The 20927-nt window shown below is 49.4% G+C and overlaps 1 protein-coding gene across 4 annotated transcripts; it reads left to right on the forward strand.

The window, feature by feature from the left end:
• Positions 1–3538: 3538 nt before the first annotated feature.
• On the forward strand, positions 3539–19932 carry TPD52L2 (TPD52 like 2). Of its 4 annotated transcripts, none has more exons than XM_035548165.2 (8): positions 3539–3654; positions 4161–4279; positions 5404–5552; positions 6495–6554; positions 8066–8125; positions 11690–11791; positions 17854–17902; positions 18117–19932. In XM_035548165.2, exons 1-8 carry the CDS (start codon positions 3636–3638, stop codon positions 18210–18212), a joined length of 654 nt encoding a protein of 217 aa, XP_035404058.1. In that variant the 5' UTR covers positions 3539–3635; the 3' UTR covers positions 18213–19932. The 4 variants fall into 4 exon arrangements, with proteins under 4 accessions (XP_035404058.1, XP_035404060.1, XP_035404057.1 ...); XM_035548164.2 differs by having other exon boundaries at positions 3542–3654; positions 4134–4279; XM_035548167.2 differs by lacking the exon at positions 8066–8125.
• The last annotated feature ends 995 nt before the right edge of the window (positions 19933–20927 follow it).

The raw sequence follows: 20927 nt of genomic DNA on the forward strand, positions 1-20927 counted from the left end.
GCGGGGTTTTTTGGGGTGCACGGGGGCGGCTCAGGCAGCCCCGCTGCTGCAGCGGGGCGATGCTGGGGAAGTGGCGCCTGCGCAGGGACACCCCGACGCTCCCTGCGCCCACCCACCGCCTTCCCGCCCGCTGGTGTCCAGAGGCCGCGGGGCACAGAGCGGGGGCAGCGTTGATGCAAGCAGTTCTTGGTGACTTTTCACTCGTAAGGGTGGTTTTTGCCACCACAGGCCGTGTAAATGCCACCCTGCCCGGCAGCCTGCTGTCCGAGGAAGTGCTGGGGCTGAGCGGGACGGCGAGCCAGGGAGCTGGGGGGGGCGGCGGGGACGGCAGGGATGGCACGGGGACACGGGGGAGCTGCACGGGTGTGCAGGTGGATGGAGGGGTGGTGAACACATCAGTGGGTGGGCAGATGGACATGTGGGTGGATGGATGGATGGATGGAGGGATGGATGGAGGGATGGGTGGATGGATGGATGGATGGATGGGTGGATGGATGGATGGGTGGATGGATGGATGGATGGATGGAGGGATGGAAGGATGAGTGGATGGATGGATGGATGGATGGAGGGATGGAAGGATGAGTGGATGGATGGATGGATGGATGAGTGGATGGATGGATGGATGGGTGGATGGATGGATGGATGGAAGGATGAGTGGATGGATGGATGGATGGATGGAAGGATGGATGGATGGATGGAAGGATGAGTGGATGGATGGATGGATGGAAGGATGAGTGGCTGGATGGATGCAGAGGTGTTTCACAGGGTCTGGTGCAGAAGCTCTGCCCATCAGTGTCGAGGGGTGGGATATTTCAGGGGCCCGTTGGGGACGGGGATGTGGCTGTGGGGAGAGCAGGTGGGGCTGAGGGCTGGCTGTGGGCAATCGGTGCTGCGTCAGGGCCCCCACCTGCAGGGATGGTCTGGTAGCGCCTTGTGCCTGGGTAACAGTGGGCGAAATAGGGGCCCATCAGCCTGCGCAGGCTCCTGGTGGTGCTAATAGCCACCGGGTTAACGGGCAGGAGCCAGGACTCCTCTGCTGGGCCTTTTCCAGCTGCAGGAAGGAGTGACGAGGAGAGCGGAGCCGGGCGGCTTTGCAGCGGGCAGCGAAATCTAGGTCAGGGCTTTCTTTAAAAGGGGCACGGAGCCCAGTTTGTGTCGGCTTCCAAGTGAAGCAGCAGAGCCGCAGCGCCTTGCCGAGCAGGGAACGGCAGCCGGGAAATGTCCGGGCCCTCCTGGAGTATCCCCGGCCCGGAACCGCCAGTGCCGGGGGGAGCTGGGATCAGAGAGAGAGGGAGCAGATGGTGCCTCGGGACACCGGTCCCCATGGCAGGGCTGCTCACGCAATTCCTGGCTTTGCTGGGAAACAGCCATGTTTTGTAACTCTGCCCGGGGACGTGTCATTGCTGGGGGCACGGAGAGATGCCCAGAACAGGGCAGATGCTGCTGCCCCCCCCCCCAGGGACATCAGAGCTGTCCCCTTCCCTCCCCTCCCACCTCCGTGTGGGAGACAAAGCAGCTGGGAGGGCATCGGAGACGGGAACCGACCCCGGGCCTGACATTTCACCAGAAAAGCCCCATCGCAGCGAAAAGCCCGGCAGCAGCAAAAGGAGAACTGGGGGGCAGCGTGAAGGGCACGGAGCTGTGGCCGAAAGCCTTGGTGGAGGCGGAGGGGGTGGCCCGGGGGTGCTGCGGGAAGCCCGGCGTGCTGCCCCTGCCCCAGCCGCCTCCTCTGCCCCCGGTACCTGCCCGGCCCCGGCAGAGCCGCAGCCGTTCCGAGCAGCAGCACCATCCTGGCACATGGAGGATATTTTTCCGCCCCAAATGCAGCGTTGCCACTTCCCCGACCCAACACACATCCAGGGGTTGAGAGAGAGAACAAGCAAGCGGGCGCTGGGATATGTCTCATTAAAACCCAGTGCTCGAAGGTGCGGCAAAATCAGCGGTGGGAGCAGCGGGTGTTCGGAGGGCGATCCTCCGCCTGCCGAGGAGGCACACCCTGCTCGCTGGCAGCCTGGCGCTGCTGGACGCTGAATCGGGTTTTTGTGCCTGGCAGAGCTGTCGGAGGCCGCGGCGGCTCCCTGCGAGCCAGAACCTCCCAGCGCCGCCTGCTGCCTCCATCTCCCGGGGCCGGGCTGCCGGGAGCCCAGGGCCTGCCTGCATTTCCCCTTGGGCTCAGCTCTCGGCTGCTCCCTGGGTTTCCACTGAGCCCAACCTTGTGCCAAGGGCCTGAACTTCAAAATAACCCCCCCCCCACCCCCAATAAAACCAATAATAAAAAGTCGAGCTCTTAAAATGCTCCCCATCTGTTTCAAAAGGGAACATCCAGGACGGACAGTGCGGCTGTGTGACCTCGGGAAGATGGGGCCCTCCTCCGAGGCGATGTGCTCAGCTCCTGGCAGGGTATTTCCAGCAGCTTTTATTTTTTCCAGCAGCTTTTTATTTTCTCGCGAGCCCCGAGTGCGGCCCCTCTGCTCGGTGCCCACCGACCGCCGCTGGAAAACGGCTCTGAAAAATTAATGCACATTTCCCCATTTATATTCGCTTCCCTTTTCAGGCTCGTCTTGGGCAATGAAAATAGACCAGGTGGAAACGGCCCTGAAAATGAAAGTGGCTGGCAACGAGGGTGTAACCGAGCCGCGGGGCTTTCAGTGGGGCAGGTTGCACATTCTCCATCAGCTGCCCAGGGCTTCCCCGGTGCCCTTGTGATGGCTGCCGAGCGCTTCCCAGAAACGTGGCAGGAGCCGGGGCGTCACAGCCAGGGGGGTTTGGCCGAGGCTCAGCACCAGGGCTGCGAGCATCCCCTGGGAACTGCTGGGGCTGCCCGGAGATGGAGGAGCAGAGGCAGGAGGGTGTGAGGTGCCGTGAGGTGCCATGAGCTGCCGTGAGGTGCCATGAGGCACCGTGAGGTGCCGTGAGGTGCCGTGAGGTGCCGTGAGGTTCCGTGAGGTGCCGTGAGGCGCCGTGAGGTGCCGTGAGGTGCCATGAGCTGCCGTGAGGTGCCATGAGGTGCCATGAGGTGCCGTGAGGCGCCGTGAGGTGCCGTGAGCTGCCGTGAGGTGCCATGAGGTGCCATGAGGTGCCGTGAGGTGCCGCCGCTGGCTGCGGGGAGAGCTCCTCGGCCCTGCCATCGCCTCCTTGTCTCAGTGAGGGTGCAGGCAGCTGGTGGGTGCCCTGCCGCAGCCCCCGCGTTTGGGGAAGGGGCACCCGGAGCTGCTGCGGGACGCTGGGGAGCCATGGGGGAGGCCCAGGGGAGGCCGAGCCCTCCCGGTTTGGCCTCCCTGCGGCGGCTCTGGGCTGAACGGGGGCTGGCAACGATGGGAGCAGACAAAGAAGCCACCATGGGCTCGAGGGGGGGGCTCTGGGGGTAACTGGGGGGGGGGGGTGGCGGCCCTATGACATCACCCCAACCCCGTATGACGCAATCCCAGCCACATATGACGTCATATCAACGCTATGACGTCATCCAAACATGTGAGGGGGGGCGGGAGGGGGGGGAGGTGGCGCCGTTGCCATGGCGACGCGCGGGTGACGCGCTCTCCCCGCGCCCCCCGGAAGCGGGCGGGCGGCGCGGCGCTGAGCGCGTCACGGGGGCGGCGGCGGCGGCGGCTGGACGGGGCCGGGGACTGGGCGCCGCCATGGAGGGCGCGAGCCAGGGTAGAGGCGGCCGCGGCGGGACGGGGCCTGGTTTCGGGTCCCCCCGGGGCTAAACCCCTCGGCCTGGGCTGGGGGGGGAAACGGGGAGACCCCCGGGGGAGCTCCGTGAGGGGAGAGGCGGCCGTGAGGCAGGCCCCGGTGCCGTGAGGGGGGTCCCCCCGGTGCCGTGAAGGGGTCCCCCCGGTGCCGTGAAGGGGCTCCCGGTGCCGTGAAGGGGTCCCCCCGGTGCCGTGAGCGGGGGTCCCCCGGGGCGTTTGGGGGTCCCCCCAGTGCCGTGAATGGGGGTCCCGGTGCCCTGAGGGGGGGGTCCCGGTGCCCCGCCGGTTCTCCCCGCTGCCCCGGGCTGTCCGACAGCCGGCGCGGGGCCGTCCGAGCGCGGTTTCCCTTCCTCTTCCCGTCCTTGGCCTTCCCCGGGCGGGTTTGGGGGACGCGTCCTCGCTTGCTGCCCGCTCACCGTGTGTGCTTCTCGTCTGCGGCAGATATCAACCTTAACTCTCCCAACAAAGGTCTGCTGGCCGACGCCATGACCGACGTGCCCGTGGACGGCGCGGCCGCCGCCAGGACCGCGGCACCTGAGGGACTGACAGCCGCCGAGGAAGAGGAGCTGAGAGCCGAGATCGCCAAGGTAGGGAGAGCCACAGCCACGTCCTGCTGGGGGGGAAAGAGCAAGAACTTGGGGTGCCACAGGAGCGGGGCTCGGGGGTTTTATTTCGCTTCTTATGGCGGCGTTACCTGTGCGTCTCCCAGCGCTTTGTTAAAATCGACAAAGCTGGCAGCCGCTTCAAACAGTGCGTGATGTTGCACGCTCTTTCCCAGAACATCTTAATTTAGAGCTCTCAGGAAGTACGTGGCCTTTGATGCTTAGTGAAATTCATCTAGACTTGTAGCTGTACTTGAAGCAAGAAAACACTTTAGGCAAGCGGTATGCAAATGAAACTCTCTTATGAAACCGAGACAATGGCATACTTAATGTGCTTTTTTCTTCTAAAAGAAATCTTTTCTCTTAAATATTTATTACACGTTACAGGCAGTTGTTTTTGGTGCCCATATGCTTTGGAAAATCTGAGAGCTTGTAATGTAATATCGCAAATCGTAGGCACCTTCTGAGTTTTAAAGGTCAGCTTATAATTTGTATCTGAAATATAGCTGAAGGTAATTTTGGTTGTTCTTATGTAGTCCGTTCTTCCATTTAAGAATCTCACGGTGGTTCCCTGATTCATATGTTCTAGCAAGGGAGGACTTCACTGTTTTGCATGGTCATGCAGCTGCTGGTATGCTGCAGTTAATTAAAAGTAGAAATGAACCCTCTCTGCCCCGAAACAACTCCAGAGTATTCTGAAAATCTTGTAAGAAATATCTCTGAGGGGAAAGCTCTTTGTTCTAATGGCAGCAGGGGAAGAGAATCATAAATTTGAAACCATAGTTAACAAGTATTTGGCAACTGATCTTTTCTTTTAAATGGTATTTTCTGTTGAAATTATGATGCTGTTCTGTTAATCTTGCTACCATTAAGTCACCAGTTTGGCGGCTTTTATGGATGTTTTTCCAACTGAAGTCTGAGCCACAGGCCAGCCGCTCCAACACCATTCATGTTTAATTGAATTGTTTTGTGTGCATCTGAAGCTTCAACCAATTCTCTGTATTCACATTGGTAAAACTGTAATAGTTTTGAGGGAGGTGGGAAGTTGACTTAATTTTCAAAATCTTATGAAACTGTGGTATTGAGATCTGTGTCTATCTCTTTCTAAGGTTGAAGAAGAAATTGGTACTCTTAGACAAGTTCTGGCTGCTAAAGAGAGGCACTGTGGAGAGTTGAAGAGGAAGCTGGGTTTGACTCCCTTGGATGGGTTAAAGCAAAACCTGTCTAAAAGCTGGCACGATGTACAAGTCTCCAACGCGTAAGTGTTGCTTGTGATGCACGTTTCACATTTAAATGTTGCTCTGTAGCAATTATTCCCCTGCAGCATATTCCAGGGCTTCTCCAAGTGTCTGAAGGCTTTTGCTCTGGTGAATATATAGAGTAAAGAGCATTTAAAAAACAAACAAAATCTAATTTAAATTATTAATTTATTTTAAAATATTAATTTAATTAATTTAATTGATCTCGTGTCAGTGCAAATGGAACTTTAATATCTGTGATCTGGATGAATTGTTGCTGGGTGCTTTTTTGTATAATGTTAGAAACCTAGATCACCACTTAACAGTTCGGTTTGCGTACTTCTGCCCATTTCTGTGAGGCATAGACTGCTGCTACCTCGTTGTGAACTCAAGCTCAAAGAGAAGTGCAAAAAATGCTAAAGTTCACTGAGCTAACTTCCTGAGGTTAGGTAACTTAAAAGTGTTACCGTGTGTTAGTTCAGAAATCTGGTTTCTGGGCCATATAGCTTGAATTTAAAAAGTCTGTGTATTCCAAGAAAAAAAGATCTGTGTATTACTGTGCCATCAATGCTGTATGCAGAGGCATCTCTGCCTAAAGAACGTTTGAAATTAGGCTGACTGCTCCTCAACAAGTACTAAAGGTACAGTCACAGTGCCAAGAGGAGAGGCAAAGGGGTAAGTTTAACCCTGCGGTTATGCCCAGGTATAAGGGGCCCTTCGTACCCCCAGGGATATCATTTGGTCTAAAAAGTCACGTGTAACTTAACTAGAATTTGGAGTTACTGACAGTGCTACTGCAGGGCAGATCTTTGAGCTGTTAATCTCACTGTTTGTTCTTTTCTTCCTCGTCTTCCCTCCTACCCCCCTGCTCAATTTCTGTTACTCCTTTGTAACTGAAATGTGTCATTGTCTTCTAAAAATGAATATTAAAAGTTATATTCATTAACACTTTCTGTTTCTAGTTATGTGAAAACATCTGAGAAACTTGGAGAGTGGAATGACAAAGTGACACAGTCTGACTTGTGAGTGCCTCGGGCTCCTCAGCAACACCTTCTTGCTCCTTGCTGCGTTCCCCGATTTGTGCTGCTCCTTGTTCTCGCAGGCATCAGGGGTTGATAGGGAGCTGGAGGCGTGGTAAAGCTACAGTCAGGACTGTTGGCAGCAGCATGCCTGACTTCCAGCTCTAGGCATCCCTCAGTTGCAGAGGAGATGAGTAAAAGTTACTGCTATCATCTCTCTCTTAGTCTTGCCATTGCAGAAGAAAAATTCCAATCAGTTACCAGACCACACTTCATTAAAGAATGACGTGACGAATCAACCACAGTTTCAGTTTAGCTGATCACTGTTAGGTTAATTTATTGTAATCAGACGTCTTATTAGCAAACCTCTGTATTTACTATGAAACTATTTCTCTTCTTGTCAGATGTGGAATCAGTTTGCTTACTGACTTTCTGTATGGCCACAGGGGAGAGAAGATGCTTGAAGGCATTTACCTGTAGCCGAAAATAGGGGCTGTGCAAATATAAATATGTATATATTAGCCTTTGCAAGCTGTAACGCCATGACTGGGGGGATTGATGTACGTGAACCTTTCTGCTGCTGTCAAACACTAGAAAGCAGTGGGTTTTAGTCTGGCAGTACGTACAAGCAGGTGACAAATGCAGCTGGCTATTTTTGACCCTAGAATATATTCTGTAGCATATTAGACCTCTGTTTTCGTTAGACACGAATCACTTTGATTCTTGTTTTTTAGCTGAACATAAGGGAGACCTTGAATGTTTTCTACACTGAAGATTCTCTCCCTTTGGCATGTTGTGTTTAAGGAGGTGGTTGTTTAGCTAAGCAGAAATGTGAGTTGGAAGTTTCCCATCAGTAGGCAAAGACAGTTCTGATCTAATTGGGGATAGTTTTATTTCTGGGGTGACAGGAACTGCCTGCAATATGCTACGTTCTCAGAACACTTCTACATGTTGTCTGAGCTAGCAGACACTTTGTAGTACTTGTATTTGTTCTGTACATCCAGTATTTATTCTCGCAACTCCTAAGATACTGTTTTAGGCATAGGAAAGCATGATTTCTAAAGATGAGAAAATGAAGTGCAGTTTCGCAGTTTGTCAAGGTCACTCGATATTGATAAAATACAGCTTTTGGTGCAGCAGTCAGATTTTTTGGCTCTCTGCTTAATTCACTGCTCTGTGCTTTTAGCTTTTAGTATGTAGCTGCCATGCAGTATTTAGGAAGGGAACAGAAGATCTGAAGTCTCTCAATTCCTGACATCTAAACTGCAGGCTTTCTTTGTGCAAAGTGTTTGAAGGTGCTTAAATAAGAAAGAAAGCAGAGCTTGGGTGTCTTCCTGCCTCTCAAACAGCAGCTCCTTTCCTTCTGGCTGTAACAGAGAAGGTGGAAAGGCATCGTCAGAGAAATAAAACCTAAGATACTGTAAGTGGAAAGAGACACTAATAATGTGGAAAGTGTCGAAAGAAGCATCTGTCATGAATCTTGGCACTGTATCTAACCTCCGTTGTGTTTGTAGATATCTTTCAGCCAGCAGCACACTGGAGGACTGGAATGAAAAATTAACTCAATCAGAAGCGTGAGTGTCTTAACCTTCAGCATTAACAAATGCTTTCATGACAGTCTGCTGCCTCTAATGTTCTGTGCCCCTGCTCGCAGTCCTCTGCTTCGCCTAGATCTATTCAAGCATTTCTTTTTTTCTAGCTTTCACTTTTTTAACCTGATAACTGTCTCTTCTGGGAGAGGGCGCTTTTCCTCAGGTCAGTATTTGAACGGTTTCGCTGCGGTCCAAGTGATAATCTTCAGCCACCCGCCTGCTCTCAGAGGAGAACTGGCTGAAGCCACTGGGTACCCGAGAGCTGCATGCCAGGTTTCATAACTTCAGCTGACAAGCTGTGGAATAGACAGGCTGATCTCTTCTTACCACTTAACGTGCTCTTTGGGGAGCAAGAGCCTTTCTTTTTGCTGTGGTACCTGATGAGAACAAATAGAGCTTTAGCGTCCAAGGCAGCTGTTCTGTCATTCTGGGGCTCCAAATGGATGTGAACAGCTTAAACCTCCCTGCTGTTGTACTCCATTCGTTGGCTGCAAAAGTCTCTTAGCCAGGTTTTTATTAAGCGTCTGGAATTAAATTCGCATCTGGACTAAATTATGGAAGCATATTATGAAAGTTGGCCTTTGTCCTTCTCACTGCACGTTTTCCACAGCTCGTAGGGGAATCCTTTACAGTAATGCCGTGGGAGCAGATAGATCGTGTCGTTGCTTTCTGAATTGATTTCAACCATGATGAGGTAGCTCTTGGGTAGGCCAGGTTTTCCTGTTCTCCGGAGTAGGTATGAAATTGAGTCCTTCGAGCTGGCTTCTTGTTGGCAGTGTTTGTGGATAGGTGTTCCTCATAAGATGGGTGAAAGATGAGAGTAGGTAAAAAGTAGGAGTATCGAAAAAAAAATCAGGTATGCAGGTTCTACTTGCTGTGTTCTGTGGATGTTTTCTAGATTAAGAAGATGTAAATTATCACTATTTCACTTGCTAAATAGAGTGACCTTTATGTTTATGCTTGCCAACACTGGGACTGACTGCAGTGGTGGTTAATCAGAGTTCCTCCCTGGGTGTGCCTGCTAGAATAGAAAAATTCTCATTATATCTGTTTCCTTGTGCTTAACAAGTGCCAGAAGGATATGGCGGAAACGTGCTTCTGTAGAGTGCTCGGGGCCTGGCTAGCTGTGGCACGCTAGTTTTCCTGCTTGCTTTGGCACTAGGCAGAGTGACAATTCATGCTAACGAGGTAGGTGCCAATTAAAATGGAGAGGCGAGGGGGGTTAAGGGTACGATTCCGGCAGCATTTCAGAAAATGAACAAAATTTCTGTTTCCGTTGTCAGTAAATTTCATTTCCAGCAATTTCCAGCAATTCCATTGCTCAGTAGATGCTAGGAGCCGAGTTCAAGAAAACCGAAGATAAGGTTTTAGTTGGTTGTTTTGGGTTTGTTATGCAAATGCCTCCTCTTTCCTGTTTTCTTGGAGCTTCTCTGCATAATAGCTAAGAAGCATCCAGTTCGCTTTATGGCGCTTTTGGGCTCTGCTGAATTTCCTAGTAGGTGCTGCTCCTCTCTCTCTTGCTCCAGTTTTGTTGTAACCAGGACGCAAGGTGACTTAGATGGTACGAGCGGGGACCGCTGGATCAGAGCGAGCGGACGCTGGCATTAGTGGATAAAGAAGGATTTGAGGATGCAGGCCTGGCCCCTCCCTGGCAGGGTTTATGGGAGGGGGATGCAGTGGAGGGTTTGAGTACCACAGGGCAGAGATCACTTCTGCAGCCACTTGCCTGTTGGTAAAGCAAGGTATTAATGGTAGCTCATATTTATTACTCCCAGATTTGGATTATTCCAGTGTGCTTTATGCTGGCATTAAGGGAGGAAAGCGAGTGACTGTGAATTTATAGCGATGGTGAACCTAGCTGTGTTGCTTGCAGGAGAGTAGTTGAGGCTTCTGCGTCAGAGCTGGGTGTAGTTAAGTTGCACTGAGGTCTTGTAGAACCTGGTCCCTGCTTGCCACAGATGCAGTTCCACATCTGTGTCGATGGCAGTTCTGGGTTAACGAGCTTCTCATCTCCGGCGCTTTCCTGGCTATGCCTCCTGTGCTGCAGTGGTGGAGGTGCGTGTGTATGTGTGGGAGCTGTGGCTGCAGGACTAGACTGGCAAACCGATCTGGCTGCTATCTTTTTTTTTTAATTTATTTTTCATTCCAAGCTTCTATTTCAGCCAGATTGTTTCCCTGTTTAAACTGTCAGCACGCAGTTGTGCTGGCATCACGAAGGAGCACGCTGAGGCAAAAGGAGTAGCGCTTGAGTGCTAAATTTCAGTTGTTTGAAGAATACTGCTGTCACGTGGGGAAAAAACGGTTGGAAAGTCTCTTATCTCCTGAAGCTCAACTTCATAGCTAAGAGTTTTCAGGGTGCGCATGGTGGGATGGTGTCGTTTGATTCTGTAAACTGTTCCTCGTCGCTGCTCTGGTGCTCAGTGCTAATCTGAGAGAGCTGAGTGCCAGGCAGAAGTGGAGTAAGCACAACGCGTTTTAGTGAGCACGAGGTCTTCGATGTCTCTGGTAGACTGCTGTAAATCCAGTCCCGTGAGAGGGCTCAGCACCAGGGGAGGATCGTGGTACTGGTAGCCTTGGGGGCTCAGAGATGAGAACAGACTGTTAACGTTAGTCCAGGAGCTGGACTCCAGGATCCTCGTGGGTCCCTTCCAACTCGGGATATTCTACTCTGTTTATAAATGTCCTTCTAAATTTTACAGTCGAGCAAAAAAGTAAGCTTATATATTTGGAATACGAAAACTTGGCTTAAATTATTAGAATTGTTTTCCATCCCGAGTCTTTTTTACAGTTTGAAGAATGCCACAAATCTAGATGTTAATCACCAGCTGTGGAATAGCTTAGTTAAAAGAAAATGGCTTGAAGAGTCTTTGTACCTAGAACTTTGGTTTCCGTCAAATGAGAAGGCTTCAAGTGTCTTTGCCAGCTCTTGTATAAACTCAAATGTAAGCAGCTGACAAATGCAAGCTGTCAGACTTACTGTGGTTAATGGTAACTGATAGGAAACTTCTCTATCAATTTCATTCTAAACTGCATTGTAGAGGTGGTGCTGCTTCTTGTGTTTCTGTTTCTATGTAATGGTTTCAGACTTGCTTCTTTCCTCCATACCCTAACACTACAACAAACGCTATTAACTTCTTCAGGACTACAAGCGTGTAATGGAATAAATTCCTAAGCTTGTTTTCTCAAAGATTCCAAAAGATATTCGTAGAGCAGATGGGGTATAAGGCTGTGGTATTAGAGCTTCCACATGGAAAATTGGCTTTTTTTGGCAAATGTTTGTTAGATTTAAGAATGGATAGTCAAAATAGTAAGAGAACCCAAGTGAGTGTATGGAAAGGTTAGTCCTGCACTTGCTGCCTTCCTAAAACTTCAAGTCTTTGATATATGCAAGACTGGAAGGGGCTCTTTCAGTGAGGTCAGTGCAGCTCACTAATCCAGCTTCTTTCTTTACTTTGGGTTCTTTTTTCAAAATGGGGGGATGCTTCTTGCTTTCAACCCTAACCCTGTTAGTCCAGCTTATTGGTTGTTGTTTTTTTCCCCACTTAGTTATAAGAAGACCCAGGAAACCCTTTCCCAGGCAGGACAGAAGACTTCAGCAGCCCTTTCCAATGTAGGTTCTGTTATCAGCAGGAAACTTGGTGACATGAGGTAAGATTTCTGCTTTGTGCTTTGGTGCTTTGATCTCGGTTTCAAACAGTAACGAGACTTGAGACAATAACTAGGCTTTTTTCCATTTTTCCGCTCAGTTGGCAGCACTTTGCAGCTGGTGGACTACCTTCAGCGTGACCTTGTCCATCGTAGTTCGGGACAGGCTAAACACTTGTTAAAGACTGGTGGATGGGTAAAACCCGTTCCAAGGCATTGAATTCAGCTTAGCAGAACTGACAGAACATCCCTTCCCCCTTTTACCGTCACGGTTTCACTGCAGCTTTTGCACCACATATAAGAAAGTAGAATTAAAGTTCACCTTTTCTGTTCACTGTTGTGTTACAGAGGTGTGGTTTCTCAGTGCTATGGGTTAAGATTAGAAGGAGGTTCTCATCGCTGTGCTCTCTTACACTTCAAAATGTGACAAAGTCTGGATGCTGCCTGTCATGCAATTCCAAGCCGCTGTGTGTCAGTTTTCCATGAAGGAGGACAACATGCCTCCTGAGCACAGTTATGTCGTGTAGTTTGGAATCATCAATTGATCGGATCGTGATAACATCAAAAATTTCTTCTTGTGTTGGTGATTATCTAGATTCCTTTAGATGGCAGCTGAAATAGTTGCGAGTTTAAACTTTTCTCAGTTGAAGAGTCGGGGGCTGGTTCCTCAGTTGCTGGCTGAGGTTCTTGCTCTGGGAGTTCTTCATCTGTACGGAGCTGAAGGTTAGCACTGGGATTTTCCTGATCTTTAGAAATGAAAGCTGAAGGTTGCTTCCCCATTAATGGTGGTGTGCAAGGTTTTCATGCGAAATACGTTGCCTACGCTTTTCTTGGAATTGAGAGCTAATTCTGAATAAATGAGCTATCTAGATTATTAAGGAAGTATCCTTAGAGCTTGTATTTAATATAACGTGCCAGATCTTGGATTGAATGGGTAGCTGTCATTCTTTGTAGGGAATTTCCTATTCCGCTGTGGCTGGGAGTACCCAAGTGGTAAGAACTTGTTGGCTTCTGATCACATAGTGCTGATTTATTCTAGATCCCTCCTCATCGAGTTATTTGCTGTGTTTCTGGAGGGTAATCATTGGTGAGTGTTTTCAGTAGCTCACTTCTCTGAATTTGGCAGGGACTAGTTGGCTTTCTACCCCTTCCAGTATTCAAGTTTTAATTTTTCTTTCCTGGAAACTACATTGTCTGTTGGAAGAAGAGACTTATGTGTAATCACTTGAGACACAGCAGACAGACACTGGCGCAAGATGTGGTGGTAATAGATTTTCCTAAACTGATAATGTTGAATTAAATGTGGTAAATCTCTAAATTCTGCAGTCTGCTCAGGCTGTTGTGACAAAGGGATGGGAGCTGTCCTCTTCAGACCGCGTGGGGACCTCCTGAACCAGCATCGCCACCAGAAGCAGCTGTTCTGACAGCCTTGGTCCTGCCCGTCCTCTCTTTGCTGGCAAAATCCGTTTCACCATGAGGCTACACAAATGTTTGTGCCATCCCAGGAGCACCCGATGGAGGGAGGGGATGCACGGCCAAGCGAAATTTGAACGGCTACTCCTGGTGGCAGAGCTGGCCCGACATAGTCCTGGTGCAGATGCTGGCTGTGGATGCTGGCCTGGCTGACTACGTACACGTCAGACCTCTGCAGCACTGGTATTGCTCAGCATTAATCACCAATTTAAAAGCCTGTATGTGTTCTTACAGATAATACCTTGGGGGTTATACCACAAAACAGAGGCAGCTTCTGTCTTATAAATTGAGGGAATCCCTGCCAAATTTATTTCAGAAGAATTCGCTTTGAATTTGTGGCCCTGTGTGGGGGAACACAGTAATGGTAATTATTTTTTTAAGGAAACTTTTAGTTTTTCTGTGCATATGTAAACAGAATTCTGTCTCCCGTGCTGCATTCAAGTCTTGATATTTCAGACTCTGAATTAAGTTTAACTTTGAGCATAAGCTTTTGCAGGGACCGTCCCATTTGCTACCCCTGCCAGGTGAAAGTGTAAATGGTGTTCTGATACGTGATCAGAGCTTACAAGGAGTGAATCTGGTTTATTGTCGTGATCACTTCCCTGAATGCAGGGGGATGATCTCTGTCCTTAGAGAATCTCTGTTCCAGGCCTCAGAGCCTATGCTGCAACCTCAGTTACTGTACTTGCTTTTTCCTCTTACGCTCCAAATTCACTTGTAACGAAGGTTTATTTTCCAGCACTGGAAGTGTTGAGATAACAGAAGGGATTTCCTTGTTTAGTCAGCCTTCACCGGTTGATAAATGCAAGGAAGGCGTGATGAATGGGACAAACGCCTCGGACACACAGAGGGCGTAGTCATAATTTCATCAGAAATGCTTGGACTGAAATGCTGTGAAATACCAGTAAAGTGTCCCTGGGTTAAATCTTCAGGGTTGCTGCATTTTGGTCACAATCCACAGCTTGAACATTTAGGAGTGTTTTAAGGAGAGATTGTGAAGTTAATGCAATAACTGTACGCTAAGTGTATTAATGCTGTTACTCTATGAGGTTGCCATGAGGAGAGAAAATGTAGCTTAATTAATGGGTGGGATTTTTGCAAATCTTGGCCAATTAAGCTCTTACTGTTATCTCCACTTACAGTTAAAAAACAAGTTGGCTTGCAGACGTTCTGTTCCTGCATTTTACTGACCCCAGTAAACTGCAAATTGAAAGAGTTTTCTTTTTGGCAGATGACCGCTTGCTTTGTGGTTTTGTCTCTAGCCCAATACATTTTGCGTTGTCTGATGGAGTTTGCTACTGCATATCATACTACAAGCAAATTCATTATGAAATGCGAGCCTGAGCCCCAAAGGTGGCTGCAAACTCACGGATTTGTAGCGCCTTTAAATCCTCATGACTGGAGGAGAAGGGTCACTGCTAGGTCCAGGCCAAGGTGCTGAACGAGTCTGTCGGTGCTTGTGGTGTTGCATGCAGGGCAGCATGGTGCATGGACATGTCTGTCTGCGTTCTTTAGCAAAAAGCAGTAGGAAGTTAATGGATTTCACAGGCAAAGACAGCATTTCAAGGAGTCCGCCTTGCCAAAGAGCTGACTTGGGTACATGGGGAAATGAAATCACAAAGTCCAACGTTGTTGCTCTGGCTCTAAGGAAAAGCCCTTGTGCTCCTTGCCAAGTACTTCAGATCCAACTTGCCGTGACTGCTTCTCTGCTGCCAAGACAAAAATGGTGTCTAAGTGGAATAAGACACTGCTTCTGGTAGGAGAAGCCCTGTTAGAACACCCTGGTAATCCTACTAGTGCAAGAAGGAAAGCTTGGGCTGGTATTTCCGACATTTCAGACCCCTGAGATGCATTGCAGAATCGGGTGTGGAAATTGGTAACCTGGTGGGGGATAATTTGCCTTGAAACTTAAAAAATGGGCAACCAGGTTGTTGGGTATGCACGACGCCTTTTATACAGAGACTCTTTTCTTTATTATGCTGAGGTATGATCGCTCTGAGCGGTGGCTTTGAGATCTGCATACTTGGCAAGATAACGGGCGGGCATCCATTGCAGGTTACTGTTACAGAAGTTCTCAACCAGAAAGCCTGGCAGGGCTGTCCTCGTGTCAGACCTCGGGGAGAAGGAAATCTTTGTGCCAAATTAGCTAGAACTTGGTAAAAGCCTCAGTTTAGGAAAACAAGCTCTAAAAAAATGAATGACAGCAATGCGTAAGGGTGAATAGGTGCTGGTATGGTCCTCTGAAAAACCTCTTAGCTTGGGTTATTTGATTTAATGAAAAGCAATTGTTTGGTTTTTTTTGCCTGCTTCTCTAATTTATTTTAAGAGGCTTCCTCATGGTTAGGTGACTTTACTGTCCCGTGATCCTATGACCATGCTCAGCTGCCCTGCACTTACTGTTGGGATCTGCACAAGTGTCTGACTGTTGCTTCCCTTTTCTCTCTGCTGTCCGTGGCTGCTCGCAGGGCTCACCCCTTCTCGCATTCCTTTAGGTAAGATACTCTTCAAGGTTGCTCGAAGAGCAGATGTTTCTGTGCCAGGCCCTTGTAGGTGTTAAAGGGGAAGCTGATTAGTTAAGCCATGCCTACATCCCCGACACAGATTGGGAAACCTAGCTCAGTGCGGTGCCCGGGGATTCACTTCTGTATCACAGCTGCAATTGCAGCGCAGCTTGACATGCGGTACAGCTGCAGCTAGAAGAGTCTTCACTGCAGAGCAGTATGGCTCTGAGTGCTTTTAACAGTTTGCCAAGCTCAAAGTACAAATTCAGCACACCTTCTGGGAGCACTCGCTGCATGCCTTTTGTGTCCTTGTCAGCCTTGTTCTGGGACTACAGCTTGGAGGAAACCTTTACTGGTAAAACTTACTCATTTGTGTAACTCGATACAGACAAGCCAGTCGTGCGCGTTTTTTGTCCCCTGTAGTTGTCTCTGCTTCTTTTAAATGTTGTCCTTGGTAACGGGTGAGATACCTCCCGTGTCCTGGGCATAGCTGAAAAACCCTTTTCTAAATATCTCACTGGGGGGACTGACTTCCTTGTGCTGACAGGAGCAAACCTGTCTGCACCCAGTTTTTAGGAAAGTTTTTAAATGAGATGTGTGGCTTGTTTTGTTTGCATTTTCCAAGTAATAGCAGTTAAATACTCACGTTTACAGTCCCATGACTGGAAAACTGGTTCTGGGCTGCGGCTTTTAAATAAGGGAAGAAATCTAGCTTTTATCACTGCAGTAGTCCACAGCTGCCCGTGTATGGACAGTAAGCGCTTGGGACTAGGGGCGTGCTGCTCTTGCGTGGTGTCTGTTTAAAATTGCCACTTAACTTTTTCCTCCTCCTCCTCCTGAATGCTTCCGAGTAGCAGTTACTCCATTCGCCACTCCATAAGTATGCCTGCGATGAGGTAACGTCACAGAGACCTGCTTCCTGGGGGGGGGGCGGTGGGAAAGTGTGGCTGACCGTCATCCGTCGGGCTTTGGTTCTGATTTGTGCAAGTGCTTCGCTCCGGCAGGGAGCGGTGGGGTAATTGTGTCCCGCAGTTTGAGCAATTTGGGGCTTTTTTTACCCAATCCCTTTTTATGGCCATTAGCACCTGTGTTGTTTTCAGGCTAAGTGCAGTGTTGCAACTGTACCGAAGTCTAATTGAAATTCGCAGCTTTCAGAGGTCCCTGGAGGGGAGGAATTACAGTCCTTCTCTGGCAATTTACAGCACAGCCGTTGCTCATACCGAGAGGAATCCTAACTTGAACCTTCTGTCTCCAGCTTGGAAGCTAAGTGCCCTCCTCAGCGTGCCCTTGCGGTGCATTAGATGGTGATCTTGTAGGAGAAACGGTTGCCAGAGCTGGACGAGGCCCACAGATGCTCTCTCTCTGCTCATCCTCATTCCAGATTGACAGAGATTATTTTGTGGGCACGGGTATGAAGTGATTCTTCTGCACAGCGATAACCGAGATGAGGCTCGTCGTCGCCCAGCTCCTGGTGCTTAGGCAGCCTTGCCCCGGGAGAGCAGCCCTGTGCTTACAACTGACCTGGCTTTCTTTGCCACAAACACAAAGTCCTCTGACTAATTTATTACATCAGGGTTTTTATGGGCATTTCCTGACTTAAATGACCATTGCTCTAGTAACAGAACTGCCCGTAGGTTCAGGCACATGGCCCTTCCCCTTCCTGCCAGCAGGATGCAGTATGGGAAACTGAAGCCTTGTTTTTAATCCTTTTTCATCTTTTATTTTCCATTATTTAAGACAGCATGCTTTTAGTTGGAGGCCTTGTAAAGCTGAGGACTAGTTTCTTCTCTCCGTATCGTGCACCGATTCCCTAGTGAACTAGGACTTTTTTTCCTCAACTTTTCAGCTTGAGCAATTGAGCGATTGCACATGGTAGAAATGTTTTCCTTCAGAGTTTTGTGGTGTTTTGTCTGGTGTGCCTGAGGTATTCATGCCAAAGGCCAGCGTGGTGAGGAGCTGCAAGTGTTCTGAGTGCTGCTGGCATTGCATGGGAATGACGAGGGAGACCAGTCACACGGTGCGGTTTGGTTCAGTTAAGAGCTAACTTGTCTTGATTTTTGTCTTTTTTTCCTCTTCTTCCCGTTCTTCAAGGAATTCTGCAACCTTCAAGTCATTCGAAGATAGAGTTGGGACCATAAAGGTAAGTGTCTGTTTTGTCTTGGAAACGCACATTGTGAAGCCTTTAAGCAGAAACTTTGATTTCTGAGGTGTTTTTCTTGTGGACTAGTATTTGGGCAAACGGCCTCTCAGATATGCGAAGTCTTTGCTACAGCAGGTGACCTTGACGAGGGAGAATTGCCTTGGTGTTCTCAGTGCTGCTTTCTTGTTATCCTAACTCGCTTCTCTCCTTTCAGTCCAGAGTGGTGGGCAGCAGGGAAAACAGCACTGATGGCCTCCACTCCCCCTCGGGAGCTGGAGAGAAGCCTCCACAAGACAACGCTCCTTTCTAGACCTGCGATGTGGCTTTGCACAGCTGTGCGCAACTCCAAGAGCAAGCCTCCTCCCTCCCAAATCTTCACAACAGCAACAACATGCGAATCCATGAAGGGGCTGAGAACCAGTCTGGAGAGATCCATAATCCATTCATAGACACTGCTGCTGGATCTAAGTCAAATAAAGAGAATGCAAAGTTTTGTACACAAATAATATTTTACACTAAACTTTGTAGATGAAATGTATCACTGTGCTGTCCTTTTGGGAGAGCACTTAAGATGGAGTTTCCTTAAAGTAGCTCAGAAATGCCGCTGGCATAGAAAAAGCAGTTTTTCCCACGTCTGTCGTAACTGGGAGCAGAGAAATTGCCCTGTGCAGTGTGAGGAGGGCAGTTACAGGAGAAGCCAAGCGCATGGGCATTTTAGCTTCAGCTTCTGGCTATGTTCTCTGTTCAGGGCATGCCATGTAGCAACTCAGCGGTCTCCCAGGCTTCTCCCATTACTGTTTCCTCTGGCTCTCATTGGAGAAATCTGTTAAAAGGGGTAAATAGTTACGTGGTTTTTTTTTTTCTGGGCTCCTAAGAGGGAAACTTCACTTAGCAGCTGCCTCGTTGTTACACTAATGCTCTAGCTTTAACAAAACTAAAATCTTTATTTTTAAATGCAACGAACTTTAAAGAAATAAAGCTTAAAAAAAAAAAAAGCTTCGGCATCATATTAGGGAAATGCTCCCTTGGACTTTGAAACTGAATTGCAAGCCTTACATCACCTTATGCTTTACTCGTTTATGATTTTTTTCTATAGAGAGGACTGTAAGGGTTATAAAGCTGGATATTGAGCACTGGAGTTTTGCATCGTTCAGTAGTAGCAGCATGCTTATAAGCCAGTTCTTGTGTTAACTTTCAGTGGTGCACTCTGTTGCCTGAGTGTATAAAACTTGCTTCTCCCTTCTCAGCTTATGCCTTCGTTCTTGGAGGAAGAAATCCTGAAGGCTGCTAGCAACAGGGCCAGCTTTAACGAGGACAAAGCTGTTGCTAGCAACAGGGGCGCTGTGCTGGAGGGACTCTGCTCTGCTCTCTGTGGGCTCCTCCGTCTGGCACGTCTGACTGGGACCGTGTGGGTTCAGTTGAAAGCCCCGGCTGTAACCTTGGTTTACAAACCCGGCAGAGTCACAGGGCTCGACCAGTTCCCATAGCGGATAGATGTTTTGCTCTTCCGATGTCCGACCTCATTGCTCAGGAGCTGAAACATTGTAAGGTTTCTTACAGAGGCCTGATCTTCTTCTAGGCAAGATGCCTCCAAATAAATACACCTGCAGTGAGCGTTTCTGTGCCTTAGAGGCCAAGTGGGACTTGCTCAGGTCTTTAGACTTGCCTATGTACATATCTGGGTAGTTTTAGTAGTTTATCGCCCTGGAGGGACTGGACCATCTTTGACCCTTCTTTAGAGAAGCAAGTTTTGACACTTGTCTGCTGATTAATCTCCATTTCCCCCATCCCCACTCCCTTCCCTCTGCTGATCCGGGGACACACGATGAGGCAGTAGAAGGCAGATGTGCTAGGCAGTAGGTGGAGTGTAGTGTGTCATTTACCAGCTCTCCTCGTTTGACTAAAACTGGCCTCCGTGCGAGGAGCAGAGCCAGTGAAACGGGGACTGCTGGGGCGTGGGTCTTGAACTGTTTCTCTTTACAGATAAATACCGAGGAAACTTGTCAATAAAGCATTCCTTTGGGAGAAAACCGGGTGAATGTGTTTGACTCGTTCTGTCTAATGGCACTGAACTCTGCTCCGAGGTGTGCGTTACGAGCGTGTCAGGCGAATCCCAGCCACCTGCAGTGGTCCCTCTGACTCGTTTGTGCATCGGTCACTGGGTACTTTCTCATAAAGTGACACGTTAAGTAGTGTTTGTGGTCTGATTTTCCCTTTTCAAGAGGCTGAGCGCCGGCTGGTTCCCGAAACGTAGCTGTGCTCAGCCAGGGGCAAGCCCGTGCGTTTCCTCCAAGCGATGCGCGTTGCTCCTTCGCCGCTGGTGCCGCAGGTGAACCCGACGTGCCTCGGGCTTCCTCGCGCCGCTTTCCTGAGCTTGGGGCGTGGGGCTGTAGTCAGTACCCTTGGCACTCGGGGCTGAGGCTGGAGAAACTTCTAACGCGGAAAAGCAGCGGCTGTGGTGCTGGCTCAGATTTACAGCGCGGTACCTCCGGGAATCAGCTTCTTGGAAGCTCTGGCAGTCGCTACTGAGTGAAGCAGCGCTGTGGGGGGGAAGCAGCGAGTGTATGACTTGGGGTGGGAGCTGCTCTCAAATTGGGAGGGGCAGCAGGACAGCAGAGCCGCTAGCTGCTTGTGGTGCTGTCCTTGCAGAGGGAGAGGTTGCTTGGCTAAGTTAGAACCGTCTGCTCGGTGGCGAGGGTTTTGTTTTTGTGGGGTTTGGGGTTTTGTTGGTTTGTTTTGATGTGTGTGGTTTTTTGTTTTTTTCTTTTCCCACTTGACTTTTGCGTGTAAAACTCCATCTCTGCAACTGGGTCTAAGGGCAGAAGGGTTGGTGTCGCACCTGGGCGCAGAGCAATTTGTGGAGGAGATGTGGCAGCGAGGGACCTGCCGACAAGGGACCTCGTGTGGGTTGGAGGAAGGAAGGCTAATTAAACCTCACCTAGCATCCTGCCTACGGGCTTGGCGGTGTTTTTGTCACCTCTTGGTTTCTAGGAGCGCTCCTGGCAGCTCTCGGAGGGGAAAAAAA

This window comes from Cygnus atratus, chromosome 16, assembly GCF_013377495.2.
Source record: "Cygnus atratus isolate AKBS03 ecotype Queensland, Australia chromosome 16, CAtr_DNAZoo_HiC_assembly, whole genome shotgun sequence".
Lineage (NCBI taxonomy): Eukaryota > Metazoa > Chordata > Aves > Anseriformes > Anatidae > Cygnus > Cygnus atratus.

Bases quoted from the DNA above. Each gene is read 5' to 3' on its own strand.
- TPD52L2 (XM_035548164.2), top strand. The intron at 6,555-8,065 runs GTGAGTGCCTCG...TTGTGTTTGTAG, and splicing joins AAAGTGACACAGTCTGACTT to ATATCTTTCAGCCAGCAGCA. The intron at 11,792-17,853 runs GTAAGATTTCTG...CCGTTCTTCAAG, and splicing joins AGGAAACTTGGTGACATGAG to GAATTCTGCAACCTTCAAGT.